We start from the raw sequence: 26,417 nt of genomic DNA on the forward strand, positions 1-26,417 counted from the left end.
CCTTCCCTGCAGCTCCGGTGCCAGTCAGTCACTCTTGCTGCCTTCTCTCCTGTCTCCCTCGCCCCCACACCCCCTTTTGGTGTGGTCCTGTCCCTGGGGGGCTGCCTGGGCACTCTATTTGATGTCCTACCTCTGATGTCTCTTTCACTGCATCCTTAGCAAGGCCTCCAGCTCTGGTCACACAGCCTGGCCACAGTGAGGGCAGAATCCCTTCACGCCTCTTCTCAGAAACCATCTGATCTGCCCTTTACATTGTTCAAATGGGGAACCAGAGGCCCGGAGAGGTTCCGACACTTGTCTGAGGTCAAGCCAGGGGAAGAGAACTTGGACTCGGATCTCTGACCCCCAGGTTCTTTCTCTCAGTGCCAGGGCCACACAAATGCTGTTCCTCTGAGTTCCGGGGGGGGGTGGGGGGGCTTGGGAGTAGGGGTCAACAGGAGGTACGGGCCAGGGAACTGGCTGTGCTCCAGGCCTGAAGGGAGGGGGGACCCGGGAGTGGAGACGGGGCTTCATCCAAGCTCTTCTTTCTTCATCACAGAAATCCCCCATTTCTCTGGGCAACTGGACCCCCGAATCTCACCTTAATCCCATTCCTCTGGCAGATAGCCCAAGCTTCATGTCTCCTCGCCCCGTCCGGGTTAGTTATCGGGGGCTCTGGATCTGGGTGGGGGATCCGGATGCCCCAGCACCCCAAGTCCCCAGGCCTTCTACTGGCTCCACTCCCTCTGGCATCTGCCCTGGCTTGCTCTGTCTCTCCGGGGCGGCTGGCTTGGGTGGGGACGTAGGAGGGGCTCCGCAGCAGGATTCACTTCTCCCGTGCTTCTCTCTCTGCACCCAGGGATGTCTGGGAGCCTGCATACAGACCTTTGAGCTTTCCCTCCTGGCCTTCCAGGCTCTGGGGCTCACAGGATGGCTGGGTGTGGCGGGGAAACTGAGGGAGAAAATCTGTGGACGTGGGGACCAGGAGACTCTGTGGGACCCAGGGCACCCCCCCCCTCTTCTAAGCTCGGTTCCCCCAGCTACAAAAAAGAGGAGCTGGATGCTGGGACTCTGTAAAGTAGGCAGTGGGTGTGAGACTGGTGGAGCATCCACCCTGGCCACCTGGAGCCTGAGTCAGGAGATCTTTGAAAAGAATGCTTCCTGGTCACGGGTCACCTTCTCCGTGCTACGCACTGCATCAGGAAGTTTGTGTGCATGACCTCATGGAAACTTAAAACCGTCCTCTGGGTTGAGTTTTATTGTAATAGCATCCTTGCCTTAGAGACAAGAATACTGAGGACCAGAGAGGTTAAGTACCCGGTCCAAGGTGGCTCAGTTAGTAAGCTGTAGAGTCTCGATTCGAATTAGGTCTCCTGGACTTGGAACATGTGTTCTTCCTTCTGGCAGTAGAGCTTCGGGCAGAGGCAGGTGGCCTTGGAGGGCAGGGTTTCAGCCCTTGGCAGATGCCAGTCTCCTTGTTGGATCTGAGGGTAGTGCATTTCTCCTCCAGGACATTACGTGAAGACCAGCCTGGACTGCTCTTTTTCCAGCCTCCTTCCACTTGGGGTGAGGGTAGGGGAAGGGTATGTGGTTCTCAGCGGCAGATTCTAGTTTGAGATACTCCCAGCTCTGCCCTGAAGCCCCAGGTGGTCTCAGCCCTGCACATCACCTCTGGTCCTCAGTTTCCTATCTTACCAATTGGACACAATTCTCGGGCTACTGGGTTTTAAAAGCTCAAGTGTCTCAAAGATCGCGGGTGAAAAACCCACCTTAGTGGCCTGGCCGGTCACAGAATAATTAATAAAATGTCTTGGCTGGAGGCAGAGCCGAGGAAGTAAGTGGGAGGCGGCCGAGGTGACAGCTGGCTGGAGAGGTGGAGCCAGGGAATGGGTGGGGTGGGGGCGGGCCCGAGGGGCCGGAGCTCCCGGGCAGAGTTAGAGACGCGCTCCAGGGGCCTGAGTCCGTCTCCAGCACGCCACCGCCACCCTGCACCATGAGCCGTAAGTCCGGCCCCGGTGCCCCCGGTTTCCCTCGTGGCCTCCCCGTGGAGCCTTGAATGCCAGGCTTAGCCTTTCAACTCTCTCCCTTTGCAGGGCAGAGTATCTCGCTCCGATTCCCGCTCCTTTTCCTGCTGCTGTCGCCCTCCCCCGTCTTGCCAGCGGACCCCGGGGCGCCCGCGCCAGGTAGGCGGCCTCTTTCCTGCCCCAGAAGAGCCCCGGTCCTGCGTCCCTGGCTCGGCACCCCACGCCCCCCCCTCTCCCCTCCCGCCCGCCCAGCTTCCCCTTTCGGCTCGCGGTGCCTGGGAGGGGGGAGGGGGCTGTCTCTCGGTGGGATGGGGGCTTTCTGCAGACCCCCCGGGGGCGTGGCCTGGGCTAGGTCCCCACGGGGTTCTTTTTGCCGGGAAAGGGCAGACTGGGATCTTGGGCGGCTTTGGGAAAAGGGACCGCGTCTCTCCAGGCCCCCTCACCTGTTCTGAGACCCCCGCGGTCCCAGCCGACTCAGTCCCCAACAGTCCTCCTATTTCCCCTGCGGGCCCCTTTCGGAGGAAGCCGCAGGCGTCAGGGGAAAGCAGGCTGGCGCGTTCTCTTTCTCCAGCCTCTAACTTTCCAGGCCCCTTCTGGATTCTCAGCCCGGGTGGAGACGATCTGCCCGGATAAGGACCCCGGGTGCACCCGCCATTCCGGGGAGAGTGGAGGGGGAAACACACTTACAGGGCTGAGTTGCTTCCTCTGGAGACTGAATCTTCACCTGGGAGGTCCCCACTGCCCAGATGAGTTAAGGGAGGCTCAGGTTGGGGCCATAGCGGCCTCAAGCTCACCCAGAACATTGTGGACTCAGGGCTGGAACTTTCTAGGCGTTTTGCAGGGTCTTTCTGCAGAGATCTCCCTGCCCTCATCTCTCCCGGCCAATGGACCCCAGTTTCTTCACCCCAAAGATGACGGGGAAAGTTAGATCCTGGAAAATTCCCCTGCCTGGCACCATGCATGTACCAGGTTCCAGGTAGAGGAATGCAGCTCCTCCTTCCCATAGCCTCCCTCCCTACGCAGTTTCTGTGTGTGTATGTGTGTGCACGCACGTGTGCGTGTGTGCACATGCAAGGTCTGGACAGAGCTTTACCAAACTATGTGAAACCTCCCTGGGGTCTCCATATGCCATCTGCAAAATAGGGGCAGGGGAGGATGGGGAGTGATCTGAGCCTTCTGTTGTGATGCTCAGAGGAGAAAGAATTCGGTGCTCAGAGGAGAGGGGAAGGACATCTCTGTGGACTGGGAATCAGACCAGGCTTCCTGGAGGAGGGGGTTTGAGTGCGTGGCATTTGGGGAAGCCAAGGAAACGGTGCTCCAGGCAAGAGTTTGGGCATGTGTAGAGGTCTAGTTTGTCGGAAGACGAGGAGGAAGACTCCTGTGGCCAGCACTTCACAGTTTACAAAACCTGGCTGTGGGCATCTCTGTTGTTGGTGTTCACAGCAGCTCTGCCAGGGGGATGCTAGTCCCATCCTACAGAAGGGAGCTCTGAGGCCCAGAGGGGCGAGACATTTGAGTCTCTGCTGCCGTTGGTCTGAGACCCCGGTAGCAGAGCCTGGACTGACCACGTCATCTCAGTGGCCTGTTGCGTTAGCCCTGGACCAGCCCAGCACTTCCTCTGAGGCCCCATTCAGCCCCATCCAGGCCCCCAGGGCCCCAAGGCTGACCCTTCCTGTCTGCGTGTGTCTGTTCACCAGCTCTTAGTGAGCCATGGTTGTACCCTTTTGCTTTTAGCCTTTTCTGTTTATCTTTATATTGTAAGTGTTTAAAAAGAATTGTGTTTTTCACGCCACAAACATTCCCAGGGAATTGCTTTATGCCAGTTCTTGGCTGGAGCCTGGAGGCTGAGCTGGGAGGAGCTCGCAGGCCGAGGGAGGAGACAGACATGCCCACAGACTGCCATCCAAGGGGCTCAGGGCCATGACTGAGGGAAGCTCAGGGGTGTGTGGGGCTCGGGGGGTGGGTAACAATTATGTCTCAGGTGTGAGGAATTGCAGGAGGCCCCTTGGAGGTGGTGACATTTGACCTGTACCCTGGAGGACGTGGTGAGTGAGAGGTAAAGAGGTGAGGTTTTCCTCTCAGACTCTGGAAGGGCTCTTCCAGGCAGAAGAAGGGCATGAGCAGAAGCCTAAAGGTCTGAATGATGGGAGTGGACAGGCATAGGAAGCCGTAGGACAGAGGCAGGTGTTGGCAGACGTGGGCCTTTGGATGCAGAGTGAGGAGTGGGACTTGAGTCTCAGGATATCCCCCTGGGAGCAGGGAAGTGAGATGGGGTAGATGACTTGGAGGTGAGACTGGAGGCTGGGAGACCATGAAGGAGGCTGCTGTAAGGGTCGAGGAAAGGACGGAGGACAGTTTTGGGGGTGGGCTGAAGGTTTTGCTGCCTTCCCAGCCAAGTCTCTGAGTAAACTGAGGTCCAAGGTGCCCGGACACTTAGGAGAGGCATCTGCCCTGAAATGCCAAAGCCTGTGTCTAGTCCCCAGAGTGGCGGCAAAGGCTGATCCCCCAGGAGATGAGGGCTTACCTGGGGGTAGGTGGCGGGGAGGATGCTGCTTCTGCCTCTCTTGTGATGGGAGGTGGAGTCCGTCTTGGAGGACAGGACTGTGTCAGGGCATCCTCAATGCTCAAGTTCATCCCTTCCAGCTCTTGGACTTGGCTGAGTGCTCCCCCCTCGACTAGGGATGGGGCATGACCTAACCGGACCTCCGTGCCAGGCGGAGGGGCCTAAGGCCAGCTAACCCTGGCACGTGGGGCAGGATTCCTGTGGCCCGCCGCCTCCTATCTGCAGCACCAGCTGGGGCTGTGGGTTGGCAGGGGGCTTCCTTTCCAGCTGGGCTCTTCCGGCTGCTGGGGCCTGGTGTGGTGGTCCCTGGCTCCTGGCCGCTGACTTCGCTGCGTGTAGGGGCTGGGGCCCATGCCTGGGCTGCTCGGGGCTCTTTTTTTTTCTTTAGCTGCCAATCCCCTGGAACTTCTCTAAATATTATTCTTAGGGAATTTCAGTCCAGCCTCTTTAATGGGTCCTCTTGCTGCCTGATGCCTCTGCGTCCTGAGAACTTGGTGTTCCCTCACTCTGCCTAGAACCCTGACTCTGGGCTGAGGGATGCTTCCTTGCCGAATCCTCAGAAAGTTCTGGTGCCAGGCAGCCCCAGACTGTCCTCATTAGTGGGAATGTGTGCGCTTTGGGCTTGCTGATCAACCCCACCTCTGGGGTGGCTTGAAGACTCAGAGCAAGCTGCTGGGTTCTTTGCTGATGGAGGGGCGGGGATCATGTTGATGCAAGGAATCGAGACGTTTGGAGATAAGTTGGCTTTATCCAGAGTTGAGAAGAAGAGAGAAAGAGGGGGAGGTTTCCTTAGAGCCTGTCTGTCCCCTCTCCTTCCTGGAAAACACTGAAAAATGAGGCCCACAGGACACAGGTGTCTGCCCACGGACATGCTGTGAAGGGCAGGCACTCTCCCATACATCTTCATCCAGCAACTGCTTGGTGCCCAGCCCTGTGCTGGGTGTGGGGACTCCAGACACTTTACAATCAGTGTCTGCATCTCCCCAGGTCTCTCTCTTGATTGTTTATTGTGCAGCATGTCCTCCACTGGACACATGGAAGCATGCGAGATTTAAGTTAGACTGAAGGAAGGCCTTCCTTTGTGACTAGTTCCCAGAGCTCTAGTGTGGCAGGGGATGGTGATTCCTCTGGAGTCCTGGTTTCATTCCTTCAGGATTTTCAGGTCCACCTTGAAGGAAAGGTAACAGACCTGCCTCACCTAGGGTCATCCCCAGCCTATGAAACAAAGGGACTCGCCCTCCCTGCATCCCTTCCCCAAATCCTGGCCTGGGCACCTCCAGGAGGAGGAAAGGAGGGGAAGGGAAGCGAGTTCAAGTCTTGCCTCTTGCAACATTGAAGCAGTGGGGCTTGGGTGAGTCCCCTCATCTGTGGTGGTGGCGGGGGGTCCCGGGGGAGTCTCACCAGCCCCCCCACAGGTGCAGATAAGTGAGGTGGGTACACAAGGTTGGAGAGTCAGCAAGAGCCCTGGCTTCTGGCCTGTCCTGACAGTCCAGCCGTGGTCAGCCTGGGAGAGGGTGGAAAGTGACACCCAGTCTCCTCTCTGCCCACCCTGACGCCCTGGGGCCTCCACCGACAGCTGCAGTCCTTATTGGGGGGGTACTTTTCCTGCCTTGGGGCCGCTAGTGTTTATGGAAGGATCTCAGAGGAGGAGGAGGGAGGGAAAGTTGGACAGCTGGTCCAGGGGGAAGGGCCTCTCCTGCCAGGAGAGGGATGCCTTGGGCAGGAGCTTCTGAGTCTGGGGGGCACAGCTCTGCTGCTGCTGGGCTCCAGGCAGGAAGCCCTCAGGCAAGACTTCAGAACCAGCTGTGTGTGCAGGGGTGGGAGCTGGGGGAAGTGGATGGGGAGATGAGAGAGTCTCATTGACAGAGCTTGGAGTGGCCGGTCTCCTCACTTCATTTTAAATTCCACAAACATTTGTTAAGCTCTGGATTTCCTTGATGGCTGGATCTCTCCAGGACCTGGGGTTGAGCCCCAGCTGTGCGCACGGCCTCTGGGAGGGAGGAGAAAGCCCAGGAAAGCCCTTTCTCTTGGAGGCTTGTGGTGGAGCAGAGCAGGTTGGGATGTGGGGCCAGGGAGAGCGGAGTGTGGACATTTGGGGAGGCTTTCTGGTGCATGCGCAGTGGGCAGGGTTGGGTTGACTAGGAGGGAATTTACTCGGGAGAAGCTGCAGCCTGGGTCAGGGAGGAACAGAGCTTTTGGCTTTGCAGCTGGGAGATGGGCTGCCCCAGGGCCAACTGGAAGGACTTCTTGAGTTGGGTTTGGGATCCCTGCTGGCAGAGGGATGGGGAAACAGCCCAGAAAGGGCTGGGCCTCAGCGCCTATGCCTGCCAAGTGCTAGGATGTTCGGTGTACCAGGGTTGGGAGCTGGGCAGTGTGGAGGCACGGCAGAATGGCAGACTGTTCTGAGCAGGAGGGAGAGAGAAGTTCAGGATCTCTGAACCTGCTGCAGGGCTGATCCAGAGCTCCTTGGCGTTTCTGGGCCTGTGGCTGTGGGAGGGGGAGGCGGGTCCTGCCAGGCCCCTGCCATGGGTCCCCCCGCACCTGCCTGTCTGCCTGTGTTGGTCTGATAAGGCCTCTTTGTCTAGACTTCTTCCCATTGGTTCCTTCCTTTTACACCCTGCAGGGGCCGCAGAGATGCTATTGTGGGGCCATGGGGAGTTGCCAGGGCTTAAGCAAAACTATTTGCATGATTCTGTGACGTGAGGAGACCTAAACCCTCTGATCCCAGCGTCCCGAGGTGACTTCTCCAGCTCCTCACGCCTATTGCTGCCCTGTTGACCCCCTATAATCAGATGCACAAGGAATCGGAGTTCCCTGTCACATTGGCTCTGAGCCCAGAGAAGGAAGCACGGTTGCAGAAGGGACCTGGCATTTTCTGTGTAAGGCCCGGGAAGGAGCCGCTGCCAGGAGCCGGGCGCCCTGGGTCTGCAGGAGGCCTGACTCTGTGCCATGGCCTTGGCCAAGTCGCCAGCTCTCCCTGAGCCTCTGTGTCCCTTGCTGAGCCCTGAATGAGCACCGAGCGAGCTCCAAAGAGTCTCTGACCTGGCTGTTGGACGATCACTGGAGCTGTGGTCGGGGAGACCCGGATTAGACATGAGGCGGGACTTCCTGGAGGTCCATTCTCCAGGGGGTTGGGGGGAGGGGTGATGCCAGAGCTCCACTCTGGCGAGAGTTTTCCGCCCACATGTCTCCTGTTCCCATGGTCCCTGATCTCCCTCAAGGTCCTAGAGCCCAGACCCCACCCCGATGTGGGCCAGGGCTGGGTCTATCAGGAACGGGAGCTGCAACTCCCCTCAAACCTATTCCCTGTCCACGGAGTTCTGGGAAATGTCTTTCCTTGGACTTGACTTCTGAGTCCATGAGGGTGGGGGTGGAAGGGAAGGGATGGGAAAGTGGTCTGGTACTACTTGCTGAGTGACCCATCTGGACTTCCCCTTGTCTGGCCTCAATTTTCCCATCTGTTGAGACATCTGCTCTTCCTTCCCTTCTGCAAAAATAGAGGGATGGTGGGCAACCTCATCTTCTAAGTGTCCAGGTACCCAGAGGCTAGGGGCTGGCCTGAGAATCCCGATCCTTGCCCCTTTTCTGAATCCCATAAATTCTGCCCTTGGCTCTGACTTGGCAGAAAGTGAATGCTCTAGAAGCCTCTGGCTGCAGCATCTTATCAGCTGTGTGCCTAGCCTTCCGTGTCCCAGCCTGAGGCCTGGACGCGTCTGCACCACTTTGGTGGCAGCTGGGAGGGAAGGGGGACTTCCCTTGGGGGCCTGATGTGGGTGGGCAAGACTGAAAACGCAGAGTGAGGTCTGGAAACGGAAGGGCCAGGGGCTTTCTGTTCGTAGCTGTGGGGACAGAGTGGGCGCTAAGGGGAACACAGACATCGGGTGAGTTAGAACAGAGCTGTGACTGGACTCCACGCCTCTGGCCCCAATGAGAGGGCTCCCTCATCTATTTCTCCCCCACAGTGAACCCCTGCTGTTACTATCCATGCCAGCACCAGGGGGTCTGTGTTCGTTTCGGCCTTGACCGCTACCAGTGTGACTGCACCCGCACGGGCTATTCTGGCCCCAACTGCACCATCCGTGAGCAGGGCTTCCAGCCCGTACTCCTTCTCCCCTGGGCTTGTCCCCCATTTCCTACCCTTGCCTCTGGCCACAGCCCTCTTCCCTTGCCTGCTTTTGACCTCTGATGCTGCCCCCTCCAGCACAAGCCCTTACTCTTGACACATCTCACTCCCTGCTTACGGGCTCTGTAGTGAGTCTACACTGCCCAGCTCCAGCCTTATTGACCTCCAACCCTGCTCCTGTCTCCTGGCCCCCGTCTGGTTCTGGCTCTGTCACATGTCAACACTCCCAAGGTCCTATGCTTTACCCTGATTCCTAAATCCCACCCTTGTCCATCCTGGCTCTTGTCCCCTGTTCCCACCTTCTCCTCTGGCTGCTTCCAATCTTGCTAGGAGGGCCCGTCTGAGTGGCTCCCCCTGCCCCCACAGCTGAGATATGGACCTGGCTCCGGACAACTTTGCGGCCCAGCCCCTCTTTCGTCCACTTTCTGCTGACGCATGGGCGCTGGCTGTGGGATTTTGTCAATGCCACCTTCATCCGGGACCTGCTCATGCGTCTGGTACTCACAGGTAGGTGGCAGGGGGGCAGGGTCCCTCTAATCTAGGGGAGCAAGAAATCCTGCTACTTGCTGCAATTCTTGGCATCTGATCAGGGCAGTGGCAGGGGATAAGGATGGGGGGTTGGGTGCCAAATAAAAAAGAAGAACCCAGGGAATTCCCTGGTGGCCCAGTGAGTAGGATGTTGTGCTTTCACTGCTGAGGGCAATGGTTCATTCCTGGTCTGGGAACTGAGATCCCACAAGTTGCTATGCAGGGTAGCCAAAAACAAACAACTAAGAAAACAGCCCAAGAGAAGGTGGGGAAGAGGGGTGTAACTGGGGGCAGGAATCCCTCATCACCATCATTTTCACCCTCTGCAGTGCGTTCCAACCTTATCCCCAGCCCTCCCACCTACAACGTAGTGCATGACTACATCAGCTGGGAGTCCTTCTCCAATGTGAGTTATTACACTCGCATTCTGCCCTCCGTGCCCCAAGACTGTCCCACGCCCATGGGCACCAAAGGTAATGGTGATGGGGTGAGGAGGCTGAGCCTGGGGTGGGTCACAGGAGATGCTCAGCTCCCTTTGGGAGAAAGCAAGCAGAAGAGCAATGACCGACCCATTTCACAGATGGGTGGACCAAGGCAAGACGTGCATATCCAGAACCAGGGATGAGGACAGGGTTGGGGAAAGAGGACGGAAAGAGGCTGTGGGAGGGTCTTGTCTGAGGTCAGTGGCAGAGTTGAACTAATGCTCCCGTATTTCCAGGGTGCCTCTTCACCCAAACTTTGTCTACTAAGTGGGTGGGATCCTGCTGCGATGAGGGTGATTTAAAAACTGGAATGGAGGAAAGAAGAATAGTGAGCTTTTAACTAGGTGCCAACTCTGAGTTTGGTTCATTATTAATGTGAACAGTCTTACGTGCTTCATCAGTACAGTTTACACATAAAATCGCAGTTTTTCTTTAGTTGTTCAAGAACCTACTTGGTCTCATCGGCAGGAGTCTTCCTCCAAAGACCTTCTTCCTCATCCACTCCTGATTGTCCCCAGACCTGGGGGTTTACTCAATTTAGAGCCATCAGTTCAGCTTCAAGCCCACAAAGGGCGAAAGAGACATTAATCCTCCACTGCCGCTGCTTCAGTTCCCACCACATGGTGTCGCTGTTGAGCACTGGGCCCGTGCAGCCTGGTACTTCTGAGCTTTTGCAGGTTCATAACCTTCCATATCGGAGAAGGCAATGGCACCCCACTCCAGTACTCTTTCCTGGAAAATCCCATCGACGGAGGGGCCTGGTAGGCTGCAGTCCATGGGGTCGCGAAGAGTCAGACATGACTGAGCGACTTCACTTTCACTTTTCACTTTTATGCATTGGAGAAGGAAGTGGCAACCCACTCCAGTGTTTTTGCCTGGAGAATCCCAGGGATGGGGTCGCACAGAGTCGGACACGACTGAAGTGACTTAGCAGCAGTGGCAGCAACCTTCCACATTATCAGTGCCCTTATTTGGGTCTCAAGGGCTCTACTCCGATAGTTTGCAATCACCCATGTAGCCACTATCCCAAAGCATGACCATTCTGCCAGGAAAGCTGGTCTCTCAGAGCTTCTGGACTCTGCCAACACTTTGCTGGCCACCAGTCCTTTGTTGTTGTTCAGTCACTCAGTTGTGCCTGACTCTTTGTGACCCCATGGACTGCAGCATGCCTGGCCTCTGTGTTCTTCACTATCTCCCAGAGTTTGCTCAAACTCATGTCCATCGAGTCAATGCTCAGTGATAATCTGAATGATAGATCCAGGTTACAGTGTGCAGACTACTCCCTCTAACTTCTCTTTGGGGTACTTGATGACCTTTCCCGCTACAGGAAATCAGTCAGTCATTTCAATCTAAAGAGTTATTCTATTGACATTGGGCTTCCTAGATGTATTGTGAAAGATTGCCTTTTCTGTAAGGCAGTCTTGGGTACCAAGTCATCTGACATTGACTTACTTAAGGAAGGCTTCTTAATGCTTGTCCTCACAGTGATAGACACATGCTTCAAGATGACTTGTCTTTACCCGAGACATAGAAAGTTCTGGCATCTTTTGAAACAGATTGGCAAACTCCAGCCTGAAGGCTAAATCCACCCCACCCCCTGTTTTGCAAATAAAGCCTTGTTGAAACACAGTCACGTTCCTTAGGTATTATTTGCCGTCCTGCAGCACCAGCAAATCTGAGTAGATGTGACAGAGACCATATATCAGCAAGTCCTCAAATATTGACTATCTGGACTTGTACAGAAAAAGTTTGCTGACTTTTGATTTAAGAGATTCCATCTCACTGGTTTTCTGTCATGCTTACATGGGCACTCCTCAAATCCATTGCATAAGATAGATATCATTTGCCCTATTTTATAGATGAAGAAATTGAGGCTCAGAAAGATGGAATGACTTCTCCATGTTCACACTCTTAGTAAATGGCACAACACATTTCAAACACAGCAACCTTGTTCCAGGGCTGGGGAGTCCAAGGTTTTTTTTGTTTGTTTTTCCTTTTTTCTTTTTGGAGGCAGGGAAGGGTTAACTTGTACAAAGCAGCAAACATACACAAAAGTTGAGAGAAAACGATAATGAAGTCCTATGCATCCATCTCCAGGTTTTAAGATTTGTCCACAATTTGCCAATGTTATTGCATCTATCCCCTTCACCTTATTTTCTTTTTAATTGGAGGATAGTTTCTTTACAATGTTGCATTGGTTTCTGCCATATAGCACCGTAAATCAGCCATAAGTACACATACGTCTCCTCCCTCTTGAACCTCTGTCCCCCCCACCCCATCCCACCCCTCTACTGCTGCTAAGTCACTTCAGTCGTGTCCAGCCCTGTGCGACCCCATAGACGGCAGCCCACCAGGCTCCCCTGTCCCTGGGGTTCTCAAGGCAAGAACACTGGAGTGGGTTGCCATTTCCTTCTCCAATGTGTGAAAGTGAAAAGTGAAAGTGAAGTCGCTCAGTCATGTCTGACTCGTAGTGAGCCGATGGACTGCTAGGATGTCACAAAGTAGTGGGTTGAGCTCCCTGTGTTATATAGCAACTTTCCATTAGCTATCTATTTTACATATGGAAATGTATATATTTCAGTTTTAAAAGCATATTCCAAACATCCTTCCATTTCACCCCTGAATACTTCTAGGGTCTTTTGGTAGAGAAGGTGCAAGGGGTGGTCTGGTGGGAGGGAGGTGGTCCTGTGGGGTCCACTCTGAGATTCCTGCGTGAATCAGTTTGGTCTGGCGAACCCAGAAGGCTCTGGGGCAAGGAAGATCCAGAAAGGAGGCAGCTACTGCTCTTTCCTACCTCCTCAATCAGGGAAGAAGCAGTTGCCAGATGCCGGGGTCCTGAGCCGTCGCTTCCTGCTCAGGAGGAAGTTCATCCCTGACCCTCAAGGCACCAACCTCATGTTTGCCTTCTTTGCGCAACACTTCACCCATCAGTTCTTCAAAACTTCCGGCAAGATGGGTCCTGGCTTCACCAAGGCATTGGGCCACGGGGTGAGTACCTAGGAGGGGTCTGGGCTTCTCTGGGCCGCACGTGGCACAGGTAGGTTGTTGCTGGTGGGGCAGGACCCAGGGATCTGAGCAGACTCTGTCTCTGTCTTTAGGTAGACCTTGGCCACATTTATGGAGACAATCTGGAACGTCAGTATCAGCTGCGGCTCTTTAAGGATGGGAAACTCAAGTACCAGGTAGCACTGGGCCTGGGAATGGGGTGTTGGAAGGGCCTTCCACGGTCTCCTCTGGTAGAGGGTGTTGGTGGGGGGCCTTGGTGGGGTGCTATGGCAGAAGCTGTAGGTACGTGGGAGGAGAAGAGACAGTAAACCCCGGGAGAAGGTGCCAGGCAAGAGAAGCAGAGAAGGAGCAGACGTGGGCTCTCATGTTCTCTTGGGAGGTGGGTTTTGGGGCTCCACAGAAAATGGACAGTTACAGTCTGCATTTGGGCACTATGGTGTGCTGGGCAGGTGAGCAGTGGCCGTGATAGTTGTAAGCCCTGCCCTCAAGCCCACAGACCCAAACCCTAGGGTGCTAGTTCCATGAGGACTTTTTGTCTGAACTCACACTGTCCAGTTATGTGAGCGCCACATAGGTGGTTATCTCATGCACTCCTCAGATCGACTGCATAAACTAGGTACCATTTGCCCTCTTTCATAGGTGTAAGCCACATCCAAGTTATTAAAATTTTTCTAGTGGCCACATTAAAAAATGTAAAAAGCAACAAGCAATATTGATTTTAATAATATATTTTGAATTTAACCCAATATATCCAGGGTATTCTCATTTCAACATGTAATCAACACAAAAATTGTCAATGAAATATCTCACTTTTTGTGCTCAATCTTCACATTCTGACCCATGTCTTATACTTACAGCACATCTCAATTCGGGTGCCAAGTTTTCATTGGCAATTCTGATCAGCATTTAGATTTCATAAAATTTGCAGTTGAGGAAGTAGATTCACATGTCCAAGTTGTTCTAAGCATAAAGACTTTCCGATAGCTGGGCTCTCGATTTAAAAATGTAAATCTGAAGTAAATGAAGTTAAAAATCGAGCTCTTCATTCACATTGGCCACATTTCTAGACCTCAGTGGCTGCACGTGGCTAGTGGCTTCCACGCTGGACCATGCAAATTGAAACAAACAAAAACCAAGATGGAAAGTTCACTGCTGAATCTTTTGAACTATCTGGCATATAGTAGGTCCTCGATGTTTATTGACTGAGTGAATGAGGAAACTGCCATATAATTAATTACACTTGCGATAGCTGCCTCAGGGGGAGAAGCCAGGAGAGTATGCAGGGGCTGGGGAAGGCTTCCTTAGGAATTATGAATAAACCACGAATTGCATGAAGGATAAGGAGGAATCAGGGAGGCTAAGAAGGGCTCAGGGCTGTCCAGATTCTCAGGCATCAAGGCTGGAGAGGGGCAGTCGCTTGAGTGACTTTGAGGCAGTGAAACAGGGGAGATGCTGCTGGACATCTGATGAGTGTGGGTCGTATTAAGGATTTCTGATTTCTGCCAAGAGCTGAGAGAAGACTTGGAAGGTTTTTTAAGCCAGGGTGTGATACTAGATTTGGGTGTTTTAAAGCAAGGGTCCCCTACATTTTTGGTACCAGGGATCAGTTTCGGGGAAGACTATTTTCCCATGGACCGGTGGGAGAAGGGATGGTTTCAGGATGAACTGAGCGCCTTATATTTACTCTACACTTTATTTCTATTATTATTGCATCAGCTCCACCTCAGCTCATCAGGCATTAGGTCGTGGAGGTTGGGGACCCCTGTTTTAAAGCCCTGCTCTAGCTGCAGAGCTGAGAAGAACATCTAAAGGATAGAGTCACTTACAAGGGGAGTCAGGGTGGAAGATGAGGGTGGCTTGGAAGAGCATGGTGGCCTTGAGGAGAGAGAAAGGGACTAATGTTAGGAGAGCTTTAGGAGAAAGAATCCACAGGCCTTAGTTGGGAAGGCCGGACAGCGGCCCTGCGTGCTATGGGCAGCTGTCAGTGGCAGTGGGCAGATGTCAGCCGTGCAGGTGCTGGCTCCCCGCCCCCTCCCCACGTTACCAGGCGACTCCATCCCGCAGATGCTCAATGGAGAGGTGTACCCGCCCTCGGTGGAGGAGGCTCCTGTGCTGATGCACTACCCCGAGGGCATCCCGCCCCGGAGCCAGATGGCCGTGGGCCAGGAAGTGTTTGGGCTGCTTCCTGGGCTCATGCTCTACGCCACGATCTGGCTGCGTGAGCACAACCGTGTGTGTGACCTGCTGAAGGCTGAGCACCCCACCTGGGGCGACGAACAGCTCTTCCAGACGGCCCGCCTCATCCTCATCGGTGAGGCATCCCCCCAGCCCTGCCCTGGAAAGTCACCCCCTCCGTCCTGAGAAGTGGCAAGTGGAGGGTTTGGGGACAGTGAGATTAGACTCCTGACCAGGACCCTGCCCCTCGGTGAGCCTCACTTTCCAAATCTGTACAGTGGGAATAATGATGCTTTTATTTTATTATTTTTGGGTCATGCGGTGTGGCAGGTGGGATCTTAGTTTCCAGACCAGGGATTGAACCCACATCCCCTGCATTGGAAGGCAGAGTCTTAACCACTGAGCTGCTGGGGCGTCCTGGGAATAATAATGATTTTAAGGATTAGTTGATATGATGAATGGGAAAGTATTAAGCACATAACAGGCCTTCAGAAAATGGGACAGTGTGATAGTTGATTATTCCCTGGGTGACTGACAGCTAATCTGGTCAGCCACCCTAAGTCTCAGTTTCCCCATCATACTGCATCCAGGAGCACTTGGGGGCATCCTCCACAAGTACAGGTCAAACTCCAGTTTGCCTAGGCTTCAGAATCCTTGGGTTTCCTGCCCTGCATGCATCTGCCTTCCTGAAGGTTGGTAGCTTCTTGGTGACTCAGGGACAAGATATTTTTGTGTCCCCTACGGGGGCGAGTCTGTTGCCTAAAATGTCAGATGGTTTCCTGCCTGGGAGCTTGGCCCCCAACACTCCTGTCCAGATCGTGTTCACTCTGAGTCACCAGTGAGCCCCTGCCCCCGCCTCTGGGCATCTCTGTGCATGGCTGTTCCCAGTTTTAGTACCCGAGTCAATGGAGCCTGGAAGAGCCACACATCAGGCATAAGAATGGCCTAAAGAATGAGAAGGGGCTGGTTCAAAAGTCCCAGGATTGCAGAGACTTTGACCAGAGAGGGCAAGTCTGTGTCTGCGGGCTGCCCAGCACACCGACTGGTGATGACACTGTGGCCAAAGGCAGGACTCCGAAAGTAGGGCACCTGTAGTGCTTCATTCAACCCTCCCCAACAGCCTTACGACTCAGCTGTGATTATCCTTGTTATGAAAGTTAGGATGCAGAGAGGGTAGGTGAATTCTCCAAGGCCTTTCAGTGGAGAGAGACTTGAACCAGATCTGGTTGCCACCAGATTTTACGCTGCTTCTACCATGTCATGCAGGGAGTACTTTCCTGTGTGGGGAGGGAGTGTGAGCCTTAGTCTGATCTTTTGTGACATGTGCGTTTGGGGAGGGGATTCCTACTTCTACGCGTGTGGACCTTCCCTATTATGCCAGGCCCTGTGCCAAGCAGTACAGATGTGTTCATTGTCTACTCCTCCCAGCGACCCTGTGAATATTATTACACTGATGTCATTATTATTTTTTTAATTTCCTTTGTGAACATGTTTTACTTATTTTCTTATTTATTTATTTTTTGGCTGCATCATACAGCATGTGGGAATCTTAGTTCTATCCCCAGTGCCCCACCACCCCACCAGCAATCGAACTTGCTCCCCCTGCAGGGGAAGCATGGAGTCTTAACCCACTGGCCTGCCAAAGAAGTTCCTATAGTGATGTTATTACAATACACATTTTACAGATAAGGAATTTAGGGTAAGTCATACAGCTCCAGCCCAGGTGGCTGGAAGTGGTGATGTCAAGATTTAGACCGGAGTCTGCTGCTTACAATTCCAGTGGCTCTAGCTCAGTTTGCTTAAAGTCAACTCTTTTAGTGGCTCATTGGCCAAAATGTGTTTCTTTTAATTGCTAGTTCACCAGTTTTCATTTTGCTGTGGAAGATTCATTTTGGGTCTTCCTTGGCTCTTTGCTCTGAGCTGGTTCCTGAGAGGGCAGAGGAAACTTACTTGTAAGGATTCGATACATAGGAACACATGGGGATTATATTCGGGAGGAGATTCACTTAGGTCTGCCATGTCCCTTGTTTGTTGCTTCAGCTCTTAGAATGGTCTCTTGGCAGCTCCCATCACCCTCCCCCCCTCAGGCCTGCTGAGATTCCCTCGCTAAGTTAATCTCCACCCACCCGTCTTTTGTGGCCTCACTAAGCCTCTTTTAATGGGATGGTGGCCACCACGGGTCACAAAACCCATCCCCAGATACTTCCTCTCCATCAGTCAGGCCTGTGGCCTTCCCATGGAACATGGGACTAGCTGGTGGCTTCTGTCTTGGGACAGTCTCCTGTCTTATCCAGCCTGAGACAGAAGGTTCCATTTTCACAACCGGTGACAAAAAGACAAGGTGAAAGTGGCCCAACAAAGTCAAACAACCCTAACAACGAGAAAGAAGTCGAACCAAGCCCTTCGCGTGAGCCAGCCCGTTTCCCAAGCCCGACGGCTAACTCCCTGTGTTCTGCTGACCCCGGGCCCCATCCTTCGTCCCAGGGGAGACCATCAAGATTGTGATAGAGGAGTACGTGCAACAGCTGAGCGGCTACTTCCTGCAGCTCAAGTTCGACCCAGAGCTGCTGTTCGGGGCCCAATTCCAGTACCGCAACCGCATCGCCATGGAGTTCAACCAGCTGTACCACTGGCATCCCCTCATGCCCGACTCCTTCCGGGTGGGCCCCCAGGACTACAGCTACGAGCAGTTTCTGTTCAACACCTCCATGCTGGTGGACTACGGGGTCGAGGCCCTGGTGGATGCCTTTTCTCGCCAGCCTGCAGGCCGGGTGAGCCTCAGGGGAGCGCTGGGGAGGGCAGCTGGGCTCCAGGATCCAAACCCCAGTTTTCTGTGAAAGGGAGAGAGTGTCACCCCTCCAGGGTGGTGGTGAGAATCATTCCTTCTTTCATTCTCTTGTTCTTTCATTCATTCAATGATATAAGGCTTACACCAGGTGCTGGGGATACAGTGGTGAACAAGGTCAATGTCGTTCTTGGGTCCTTGTATTTTTTGGGCACATGCCACCTCTAGTGGCTCAAACAGTAAAAAAAAAAAAAATCTGCCTGCAATGCAGAAGACCTGAGTTTGATCCCTGGGTTGGGAAGTTCTGGCAAAGGGAATGGCAATCCACTCCAGTATTCTTGCCTGGAGAATCCCATGGACAGAGGAGCCTGGCAGGTTACAGTCCATAGCGTCATAAAGAGTCCAGTATGACTGAGCGACTAACACTCACAGTCACTTACCCTAAAAGGGCTTCCCTGGTGGCTTAGTGGTAAAGAATCTACCTGCCAGTGCAGGAGGCTTGGATTTGATCCCCAGGTCAGGAAGATCCCCTGGAGAAGGAAATGTCAACCCACTCCAGTATTCTTGTCTGGGAAATCCCATGGCCAGAGGAGCCTGGCAGGCAGCCCTGGCGTTGCAGCAGCGTGTTAGCGACTAAATGACAACAGCTTACCCTAGAAAGGAGCAACAGCTATGTGATGACTAACATAGTTAGAGCACTTACTACAGGTTAGGTGCTGTGCCAAGGTCTTTCCTGATATTCTCAGAATTCTAAGAGCAGGTTAAGAATCACATTATAGAAGCCCACAGTGCTCTGGGAACTTGGAGACAGACTTTAGGCCTAGAGTTGGGGGTTGTGGATAAGAAAGCGATGGTTGAGCAGGGATCCAAAGGATGGATAGGGGTCTCCCAGGGCAAGAAGTAACATTTGTGACCTGGGGTCATTGTGTTAGGATGGAGGGGGTGGCATGGCAAAGGCCCGGGGTCAGAGGGCATGGCAGTTTGAGGACCAAGAAGACATTCAGGGTATGGTGATATATGGAAAAGTGCTTACATAGAATAGGTCTTTATTAACTGATAGGCCTCTGTTTTGGGCTGAAGTCCCCCTTGCCCCAAATTCACATGTTGAAGTCTTAACTTCCAAGACCTTAGCATGTGACTGTGTCTGGAGGCAGGGTCTTTAAAGAGCTGATTAGGGTAAATGGGGTCATTGGGTGGGTCCTGCTATGACTGGTGTCCTTAAAAGAAGAGGAGATTAGGATATAGGTGTGCAGAGAGGGAAAGCAAAGGGAGAAGATGGCCATCTCTAAGCCATGGAGAGGCCTGAGAATGAAACCAACCCTGCTGACACCTTGGTCTTGGACTTCTAGCCTCCAGAACTGTGAGGAAGTACATTTCTAGTTTTTTGTTTGTTCGTTTTTTAAGTTATTTATTTATTCTGGTCTGTGCTGGGTTTTCATTGCTGTGCGGGCTTTCTCTAGTTGAGGTGTGCAGGCTTCTGATTGCGGTGGCTTCTCTTGTTGGGGAGCACAGACTCTAAGTGCACGGGCTTCAGTAGTTGGAGCATGAGGGCTTAGTAGTTTTTGCTTGTGGGCTCTAGGGAACAGGCTCAGTAGTTGTAGCACGTGGGCTTAGTTGCTCTGAGGCATGTGAGATCTTCCCAGACCAGGGATCGAACCTGTGTCCCCGGCAGTGACACCCCTCCCCGCCACTCCGCCACCAGGAAAGTCCTATTTGTTTTTATTTGAAGTTTTTGCTTATTTATTATCTGTTTTTTGGCTGTGCTGCCTGGCGTGTGGGATCCTAGTTCCCTGACCAGGGTTAGAACCCATGTCCTCCACAGTGGAAGCATGGAGTCCCAACCACTGGATTACTAGGGAAGTCCCCATTTCTACTTGCTTAAGCAATCCAGTCTGTGGCACTTTGTTATGGCAGCCCAAGCAAGCTATTAGTCCTACCCCTGGGATGTTTAACCAGCTCCCTCCTCAATCTTCCCTTCCCCATGTTTGGGAGCTCCCATCTCCTCCATCCTAGCTTCCTTCCTATCCTGCCACTCTCTTCTTTATCCCTAAGCCCTACCATGAAGGTGTGGCACCACGTGGGTTTGGGTTTCCTCCTGGTAATTTGACTGCAATTAGCATAGGCTGCCACTGATGGGGTTAAGGTCTCTGTTCTTTGTGGGGGCACAGAAAGGAGCAGAGATAGTCGCTTGTGTCGGGGGCTGCATGGCTCCCAAAGACTTTTCAAGCAGTGGCCCTGGTGATGTGTGTAAAGAGCTCTGCTGTTTCCTGACGCCAGGCAGAAGGACCAGCGTACCAAAGGTTCTCAGGATATCTCAGGATAACAAAGAATTTGAGAAGTGATAAAACAGGGCTTCCCCTGAGAATTCCCGCACATGGTTGCACTTCGGGGTTACTGTGACCAACACTGTGATAGCTGCTTTGTATTCTTTATCTCAATTTCATGACAACCATATCAGATAGAGGCTTCCACCTTCCTCATGTTTGCATAGGAGGAAACAGAGTCTCAGCGTAAGTAATTTGCCTGTGGGACCTGTTTTTGTTGCCCAGGGCTACAAAAGGACCACAAACCAAGGGGCTTTAAGCTGCAGACATTTATGCTCTTCCTTTTTTATTTTTCTTTTTTGGAGGTTTAAAATATCACCTTTATTACTGATAAAGCTGATTCTAGAAAACTTAAATAATTTATGCTGACAAGCAGGCTTTTAAATACTAAACCCCCAAATTAGACAAATTTGGTTACCATGACATGGAGGCATCGAAACAAGGAAAATATCTCCCAACCTCCTCCTCGTCCCCCAGAACAAGGAGTATGAGAGGAAGCATACTCTGGTGTCAACTGAGTTCAAAAGCAGTAGGGGGAAATGCTTGTACAATGCACGCCGAGTTATTGCTCTAAAACTCACCAGTGATACTATGTCACTCCTCCTCTTCTGATAAGCAGTGAGTGGGAGAGCCTGGAAAAAGATGCTAGGACTGTTAGGCTATGGGGGTTTCTCCATAAACAAAGTAGTGAAGTGAAATCATTAGTTGCTCAATCGTTTCTGACTCTTTGAGACCCTAGGGACTGGGTTTCCCTGGTGGCTTAGCGGTAAAGAATCTACCTGTAATGCAGGAGACCTGGTTTGACCCCTGGGTCATGAAGGTCCCCGGGAGGAGGGCATGGCAATCCACTCCGGTACTCTTGCCTGGAGAATCCCTTGAACAGAGGTGCCTGGCAGGCTATAGTCCATGGGGTGGCAGAGTCTGACACGACTGGGCATGCATGCACGCACACATTCAGAAAAGGAAAGAAATATTCCCAGCTGACATCTGAGAATTAATGCCTTTTATTCACTGATCCACTCAAATCTCCATTAAACATTTATTAAACATTACTAATATCTAGGCCATTAAAAGAGATCCATCTTTAAACATTTCTCTAGAAAGCCCTTAGAGTTAACTCCCACAAATGGTAATCATAAATTCTTTCTTTCTAGTTCTGGAGACTAGAAATCCAACATCAGGGTATGGCAGGGTCATACCCTTGCTGAAGTCTCCAGGGGAGAATTGGTCCTTGCCTTTCTCTCAGCTTCTGGTGGTGACGGACAATGCTTGGGTTTCCTTGGCTCATAGAAGCATCACTACTACATGGAGTCCTCCTTGTGTCTCTGTTTCCTCTTTTTATCAGGACACCAGTTATTGGATTAGGGCCCACCCTAATGCAGTATGACCTTGATCACATCTATGTCCATATAAGGTCACATTCACAGGTGCTGAGGGGTTGGGACTTCAATGTATCTTTTGGGGACACACCCAAGTCAACATACAATAGCCTCCCAGTTCAGCTGAGATTGGTACCAGCTTCTGTTGGCTTTACCTCAAGGTGTATGCTTTTAGCCATGTATGATTTTCCTCTTTCTTACCCAATTGTCCTTGTTTTATCCAAACTGAACACTTTCTTGAGCATTATTATCAAGTCATCCAGAGCAATAGAACTTTCTTTAGACCTATGCTCCTTAACAGTTATGGATCAGATTTTTCTGGAGTCCTTTTTTTTTTCCTTTTGGGCTGTGTTGCTTGGTTTCCCAGATAGTACTGGTGGTAAAGAATCTACCTGCCAGTGCTGGACACATAAGATATGTGGCTTTGATCCCTGGATCAGGAAGATCCTGTGGAGAAGGGCATGGCAACCCACTCCAGTATTCTTGCCTGGAGAATCCCATGGACAGAAGAGCCTGGTGGGCTACAGTCCAAGGGGTCCCAAAGATTGAGACAGGACTGAAGTGACTTGGTATGCATGTATGGCTGTGGAATCTTAGTTCCTTGGCCAGGGTTGGAACCCGGACCCTGGGAAGTTAAAGTGCTAACCACTGGACCATCAGGGAATTCCCTTTGAAGCACCTTCTTTGTCTCATCAGATTACCTGGGCTTTGAATCCCATTTCTGTCCCTTCAGAGGATATTGCCCCTTGGTCTTGGAGTAAACTCTACTTACTTAAACTAAATGTGCTTATATATTATACTTTTCATGGTGAGACTTTCGCTCCTTCCCTGCTAACTTACAACAATTCCTCTCCCAGGAGGCTTGACAAAAAGAAGGAGAAGCAGATGGGGTCACCTGCATTCCTGTGTGCAACTTTTTCTGGTCTGGATGAAGTGACTTGATGCTCTGTGTTCCTACTTCCTAGCTCAGTTTCTCTTTTCTAGTGGTGGCTGGTTCTTAGGGGTTCACTTTTTAATACCAGACACTCAGTAAATTTTGTTTAATCTCAATTCTGTGCTACAGAGAGTGGAAAACAATAGAAATAGTTTCTTCAGTATGTGTTCGTGTTGAGTCGCTTCAGTCCTGTCCGACTCTGCTGGACACTATGGACTGTAGCCCACCAGCCTCCTCTGTCCATGGAATTCTTCAGGCAAGAATACCAGAGTGGGTTGCCATGCCCTCCTCCAGGGGATCTTCCTGACCCAGGGATTGAACCCACATCTCTTATGCCTCCTGCATTGGCAGGCAGATTCTTTACCACTGGCGCCACCTGGGAAGCCCTGGGTTCCTCAACAAGATCCATTAAAAGACTAAATATCATTGTTCTGTGATAAGAACTGATTTGGGGAGTGACAGACACATCAGTTCTGCCAGGTAGAGTTTAAAAAATATCCTAGGGAAGTCATAAAGTTTTGGCCCCCTCAAACTAATGTTTGTCCATTCATCTGTTTCCATCACTTAAAAGCTTAGAAACCTTTCTGCCTTTTATTTCAAGATCTGAAATGCCAGTCCTCTCTGCTTGAGCTCTTGACTTGTGGCCATTTTGGCCATCTCTCTGCAGAGTCCTAGTTGTTGTACCTAATAGCTCCAGAACCTTCCTTAACAGGATGTTGGAGGTCCTCACCTAAATTCAAAGGGCTGGGGAACCATGTGTCCAGTGAGTGACTAGAGGAGTCCTCCTGGCCCACTCTACAGTCTAAAGATGAGGAAGCTGATGGGACTTCCCTGGTGGTCCAGTGGTTAAGACTCTAAGCTCCCAGTGCAGGGGTGCATGGGTTCCATCCCTCATTGGGGAATTAACATCCTGCTTGCCACTCCATGTGGCCAAAAATACAAACACAAATATAAATAACTAAATAAGATGAGGAAGCTGAGAAGCATGGCCATGCAGACCTAGGTCGGGTTCCCAGCTTGGTGCTTGCTAGACTGAGCAATACTTTCTACTCAGGAAGGACTCCTGACCTGAAGTTCTTCTCCAGGACAACATGGCTTGGCTCTCAGACCACTGCCGTGTTTATCTCTTGGCAGATCGGTGGGGGTAGGAACATAGACCACCACATCCTGCACGTAGCTGTGAATGTCATCAAGGAATCACGGGAGCTGAGGCTGCAGCCTTTCAATGAGTACCGCAAGAGGTTTGGCATGAAGCCCTACACCTCTTTCCAGGAGCTCACAGGTGAGCAGCTGCTTCCTGGCCATGATTCCTGCCCTCCAGGGGCTCACGCTGAAGTGAGGGAGACCTTGAGGAAACAGAAGGGGCGATCCATGTGGCCAGCCCTGTGACCGTGGGATTTGAGGGGTGGGACAGCATGGTGCTGGGGGTGGCAAGGGTTGCAGATGACTCAGCCTGGGGAGAGAAGGTGGCTTCTCATCTGGGTTTGAAGGATAAAAAGGGATTTTCCAGTGAAGAACAGAGGGAAGAGCTTTCTAGGTGGAGGAACAGAAAGTACAAAAGCACAGGGCTTAAAAAGAATGAGCCTTGCAAAGGTCCTGGCCTACTCAGGAAAATAGTCCTAGGTGTGGCTGGAGCAAGAGGCTTGTGAGGAAGAGGGTGGTGTTGGTGATAGGAGGCTGGCTCATACCATGTGGAATCTTGGATTCTATGCTAAGATTGTGAGTTTTATTCTGTCTAGTGGTTCCTAAATCCCATTTATGGACCAGCTTCCTAAAACTCACTTAGAAAACTAATTAAAAATACCAAATCTGAGATGTCTCTTCTAGAGATTCTGATTCAGTAGGCCTAGACTTAGCACACAGGTGGTGCCCAAGAATATATATGTGTGTGTGTATATACAGATAAGTATATAGACACAATAGTATGTATACATATATACATATGTGTGTATATATAAAACACAAATATGTATATAATACTCACATATATAATATATGTATTACATTTTATATATATATAAATATTTGTTGTTGCTCAAGATACCCAGTTGTTGGGAAGCCAAGTTTGGAAACTCTTGTCACAGATGATGAGGGGCCACTGAAAGGCTATGACCAGGGTGTGACCTGACCCCTGATGTGTACTGGTGCCCCATGGAGGGTGGACTTGAGGAAATGGGTAGCGATGCTTCACGTCTGTTTCCCGTGACAGTCCAGAGAGATAGAAAGAACACTGTCGCTAAATCTTTATGTGAACTTGGACAAGTGTGAACTTGAAGCTCCAGTGGAATGCAGGGTCTTGGACCAGGATAAGGCCTTGAAACCTGCCCATGAAGGAAACTAGATGGGGAGCTTCTCTCTGTTGTAAGGATCAGGTAATCAGGACACAGAGATATGGAGTGAGTTGTTTCAAGGTACACACTGGTTGCAGATCCAGGCCCTTGACTCCATCTGCAGTAGCAAATTCCTTATCTCCAGGCAGCCCTAGAGCAGGGTCAATCAGCCAGGTCAGATTTTAGGGCACCTGCTCATTTGCTCAAGTTGATCTTCTGAAGTCCCTTCTTCTCCCTGGAACAAGGTGCACCTAGAAGGTTCCCTCCTGAACCTTAATAGATGGCATTGTAATTCTGACTCTGGCTCCCTGCTCTTGCAGGTGAGAAAGAGATGGCAGCTGAATTGGAAGAGCTATATGGAGACATCGATGCTTTGGAATTCTACCCAGGGCTGCTTCTTGAGAAGTGCCATCCAAGCTCCATCTTTGGGGAGAGTATGATAGAAATGGGAGCTCCTTTTTCCCTTAAGGGCCTCTTAGGGAACCCCATCTGTTCTCCAGAGTACTGGAAGGCAAGCACATTTGGTGGTGAGGTGGGCTTCAACCTTGTCAAGACGGCCACGCTGAAGAAGCTGGTTTGCCTCAACACCAAGACATGTCCGTACGTGTCCTTCCACGTGCCAGACCCCCACCAGGAGGACAGGCCTGGGCTGGAGCGGCCACCCACAGAGCTCTGAGGGGGCTGGGCAGCAGCATTCCGGACGGTAGAGCTTCCTGCTTGTCATTCCAGAATGCTGAGGGGTGGATCGTCTTTGATGTTGGGTTTCTGATTTGGCGTCGAGAGCATCAGCGTAGACATTTAGAACTCTAGGTCTCTCACCCGTGGTCTGGAATACTGTGGTTCTTGTTTGTCATTCTAGAATGCTGAATTCCTGGTGAACCATCGAGAATGTTAGGAGTGGTTATCCCTTCAGCATGCCAGAACCCTGGGTTCTGGGTGACCACCTAGAATGTCAGATTTCTAGTTGATCCGGAATTTAGGCATTCTGAAATATGGGACTCCTGATGGAAACATCTAGAAAGTGAGGGGGTTCTTATTTTGCATTCTAGAGTTCTGGGTGGCCCTCCAGAATGTCGACTTTCTGACTGGTTATCCAGAATGTTGTGCTCCTAGTTGCTGATCCAGAACAGTGGCTGGCATTCTAGATCAGTCCTGATCCGAATATCTAGAGTGTTGAGAATTCATTTTCCTGTTCAGTGAGACAGCCACGGAGCAGGAGGATCTCATGTCCAACAAGAACGCATTGCCTGGATCTGTGCCTGCATGGAGGGGGGCAAGGAAGTGGGGTGTCTGTCTTCTCAGTGGGACCCCAAATGAGACCTTGGATATGGAGAGAACAGGTGGCTTTCTCCAGGCCATTGGTTGGAAGCCACCAGAGCTCTGTTCTCATTCAGGTCTCAACTCGGCAGCTGTTTTTCATGAAGTTAATAAAATGCTTTTTCCAAATTGCCTGGTATCTGTATCTCTTTTGATCCTATCCCCAGAAGCAGGGGTAATATGGAAGTGACCTTTCTCCTGACCACAGGCTACAAGTGCTGGAGGTTTGCAGGAGGAGATTTTCCTCTGGGATTCGCCTGTCACTGTCTAGATCTTTCATCACTGATCCTGTCCCTCCCAACCCCACCCCCACCCTCCTGACTTGGGCTAGGCATTGCCTTTTCCAGGCTGCTCTCCTAACATACACAATTTCCCAGCCCCAGGAAATGTGGCATTCAGTCCCCACCATCTGATTAGAGCAACTTCCTCTCTTAACTGAGCGTGCAGCAGGCTGAAAGGCATTTGGGG

At 51.8% G+C, this 26,417-nt stretch overlaps 1 protein-coding gene across 1 annotated transcript; it reads left to right on the forward strand.

Moving 5' to 3' along the window:
• Positions 1-1,885: 1,885 nt before the first annotated feature.
• Positions 1,886-26,078, forward strand: PTGS1 (prostaglandin-endoperoxide synthase 1). Its single transcript, XM_020907611.2, has 11 exons — positions 1,886-1,979; positions 2,073-2,162; positions 8,529-8,645; positions 9,056-9,196; positions 9,547-9,690; positions 12,506-12,687; positions 12,798-12,881; positions 14,770-15,016; positions 17,365-17,651; positions 23,437-23,584; positions 24,953-26,078. Exons 1-11 carry the CDS (start codon positions 1,973-1,975, stop codon positions 25,306-25,308), a joined length of 1,803 nt encoding a protein of 600 aa, XP_020763270.2. The 5' UTR covers positions 1,886-1,972; the 3' UTR covers positions 25,309-26,078.
• Positions 26,079-26,417: the final 339 nt, after the last annotated feature.

This window comes from Odocoileus virginianus, chromosome 2 (assembly GCF_023699985.2).
Source record: "Odocoileus virginianus isolate 20LAN1187 ecotype Illinois chromosome 2, Ovbor_1.2, whole genome shotgun sequence".
Lineage (NCBI taxonomy): Eukaryota > Metazoa > Chordata > Mammalia > Artiodactyla > Cervidae > Odocoileus > Odocoileus virginianus.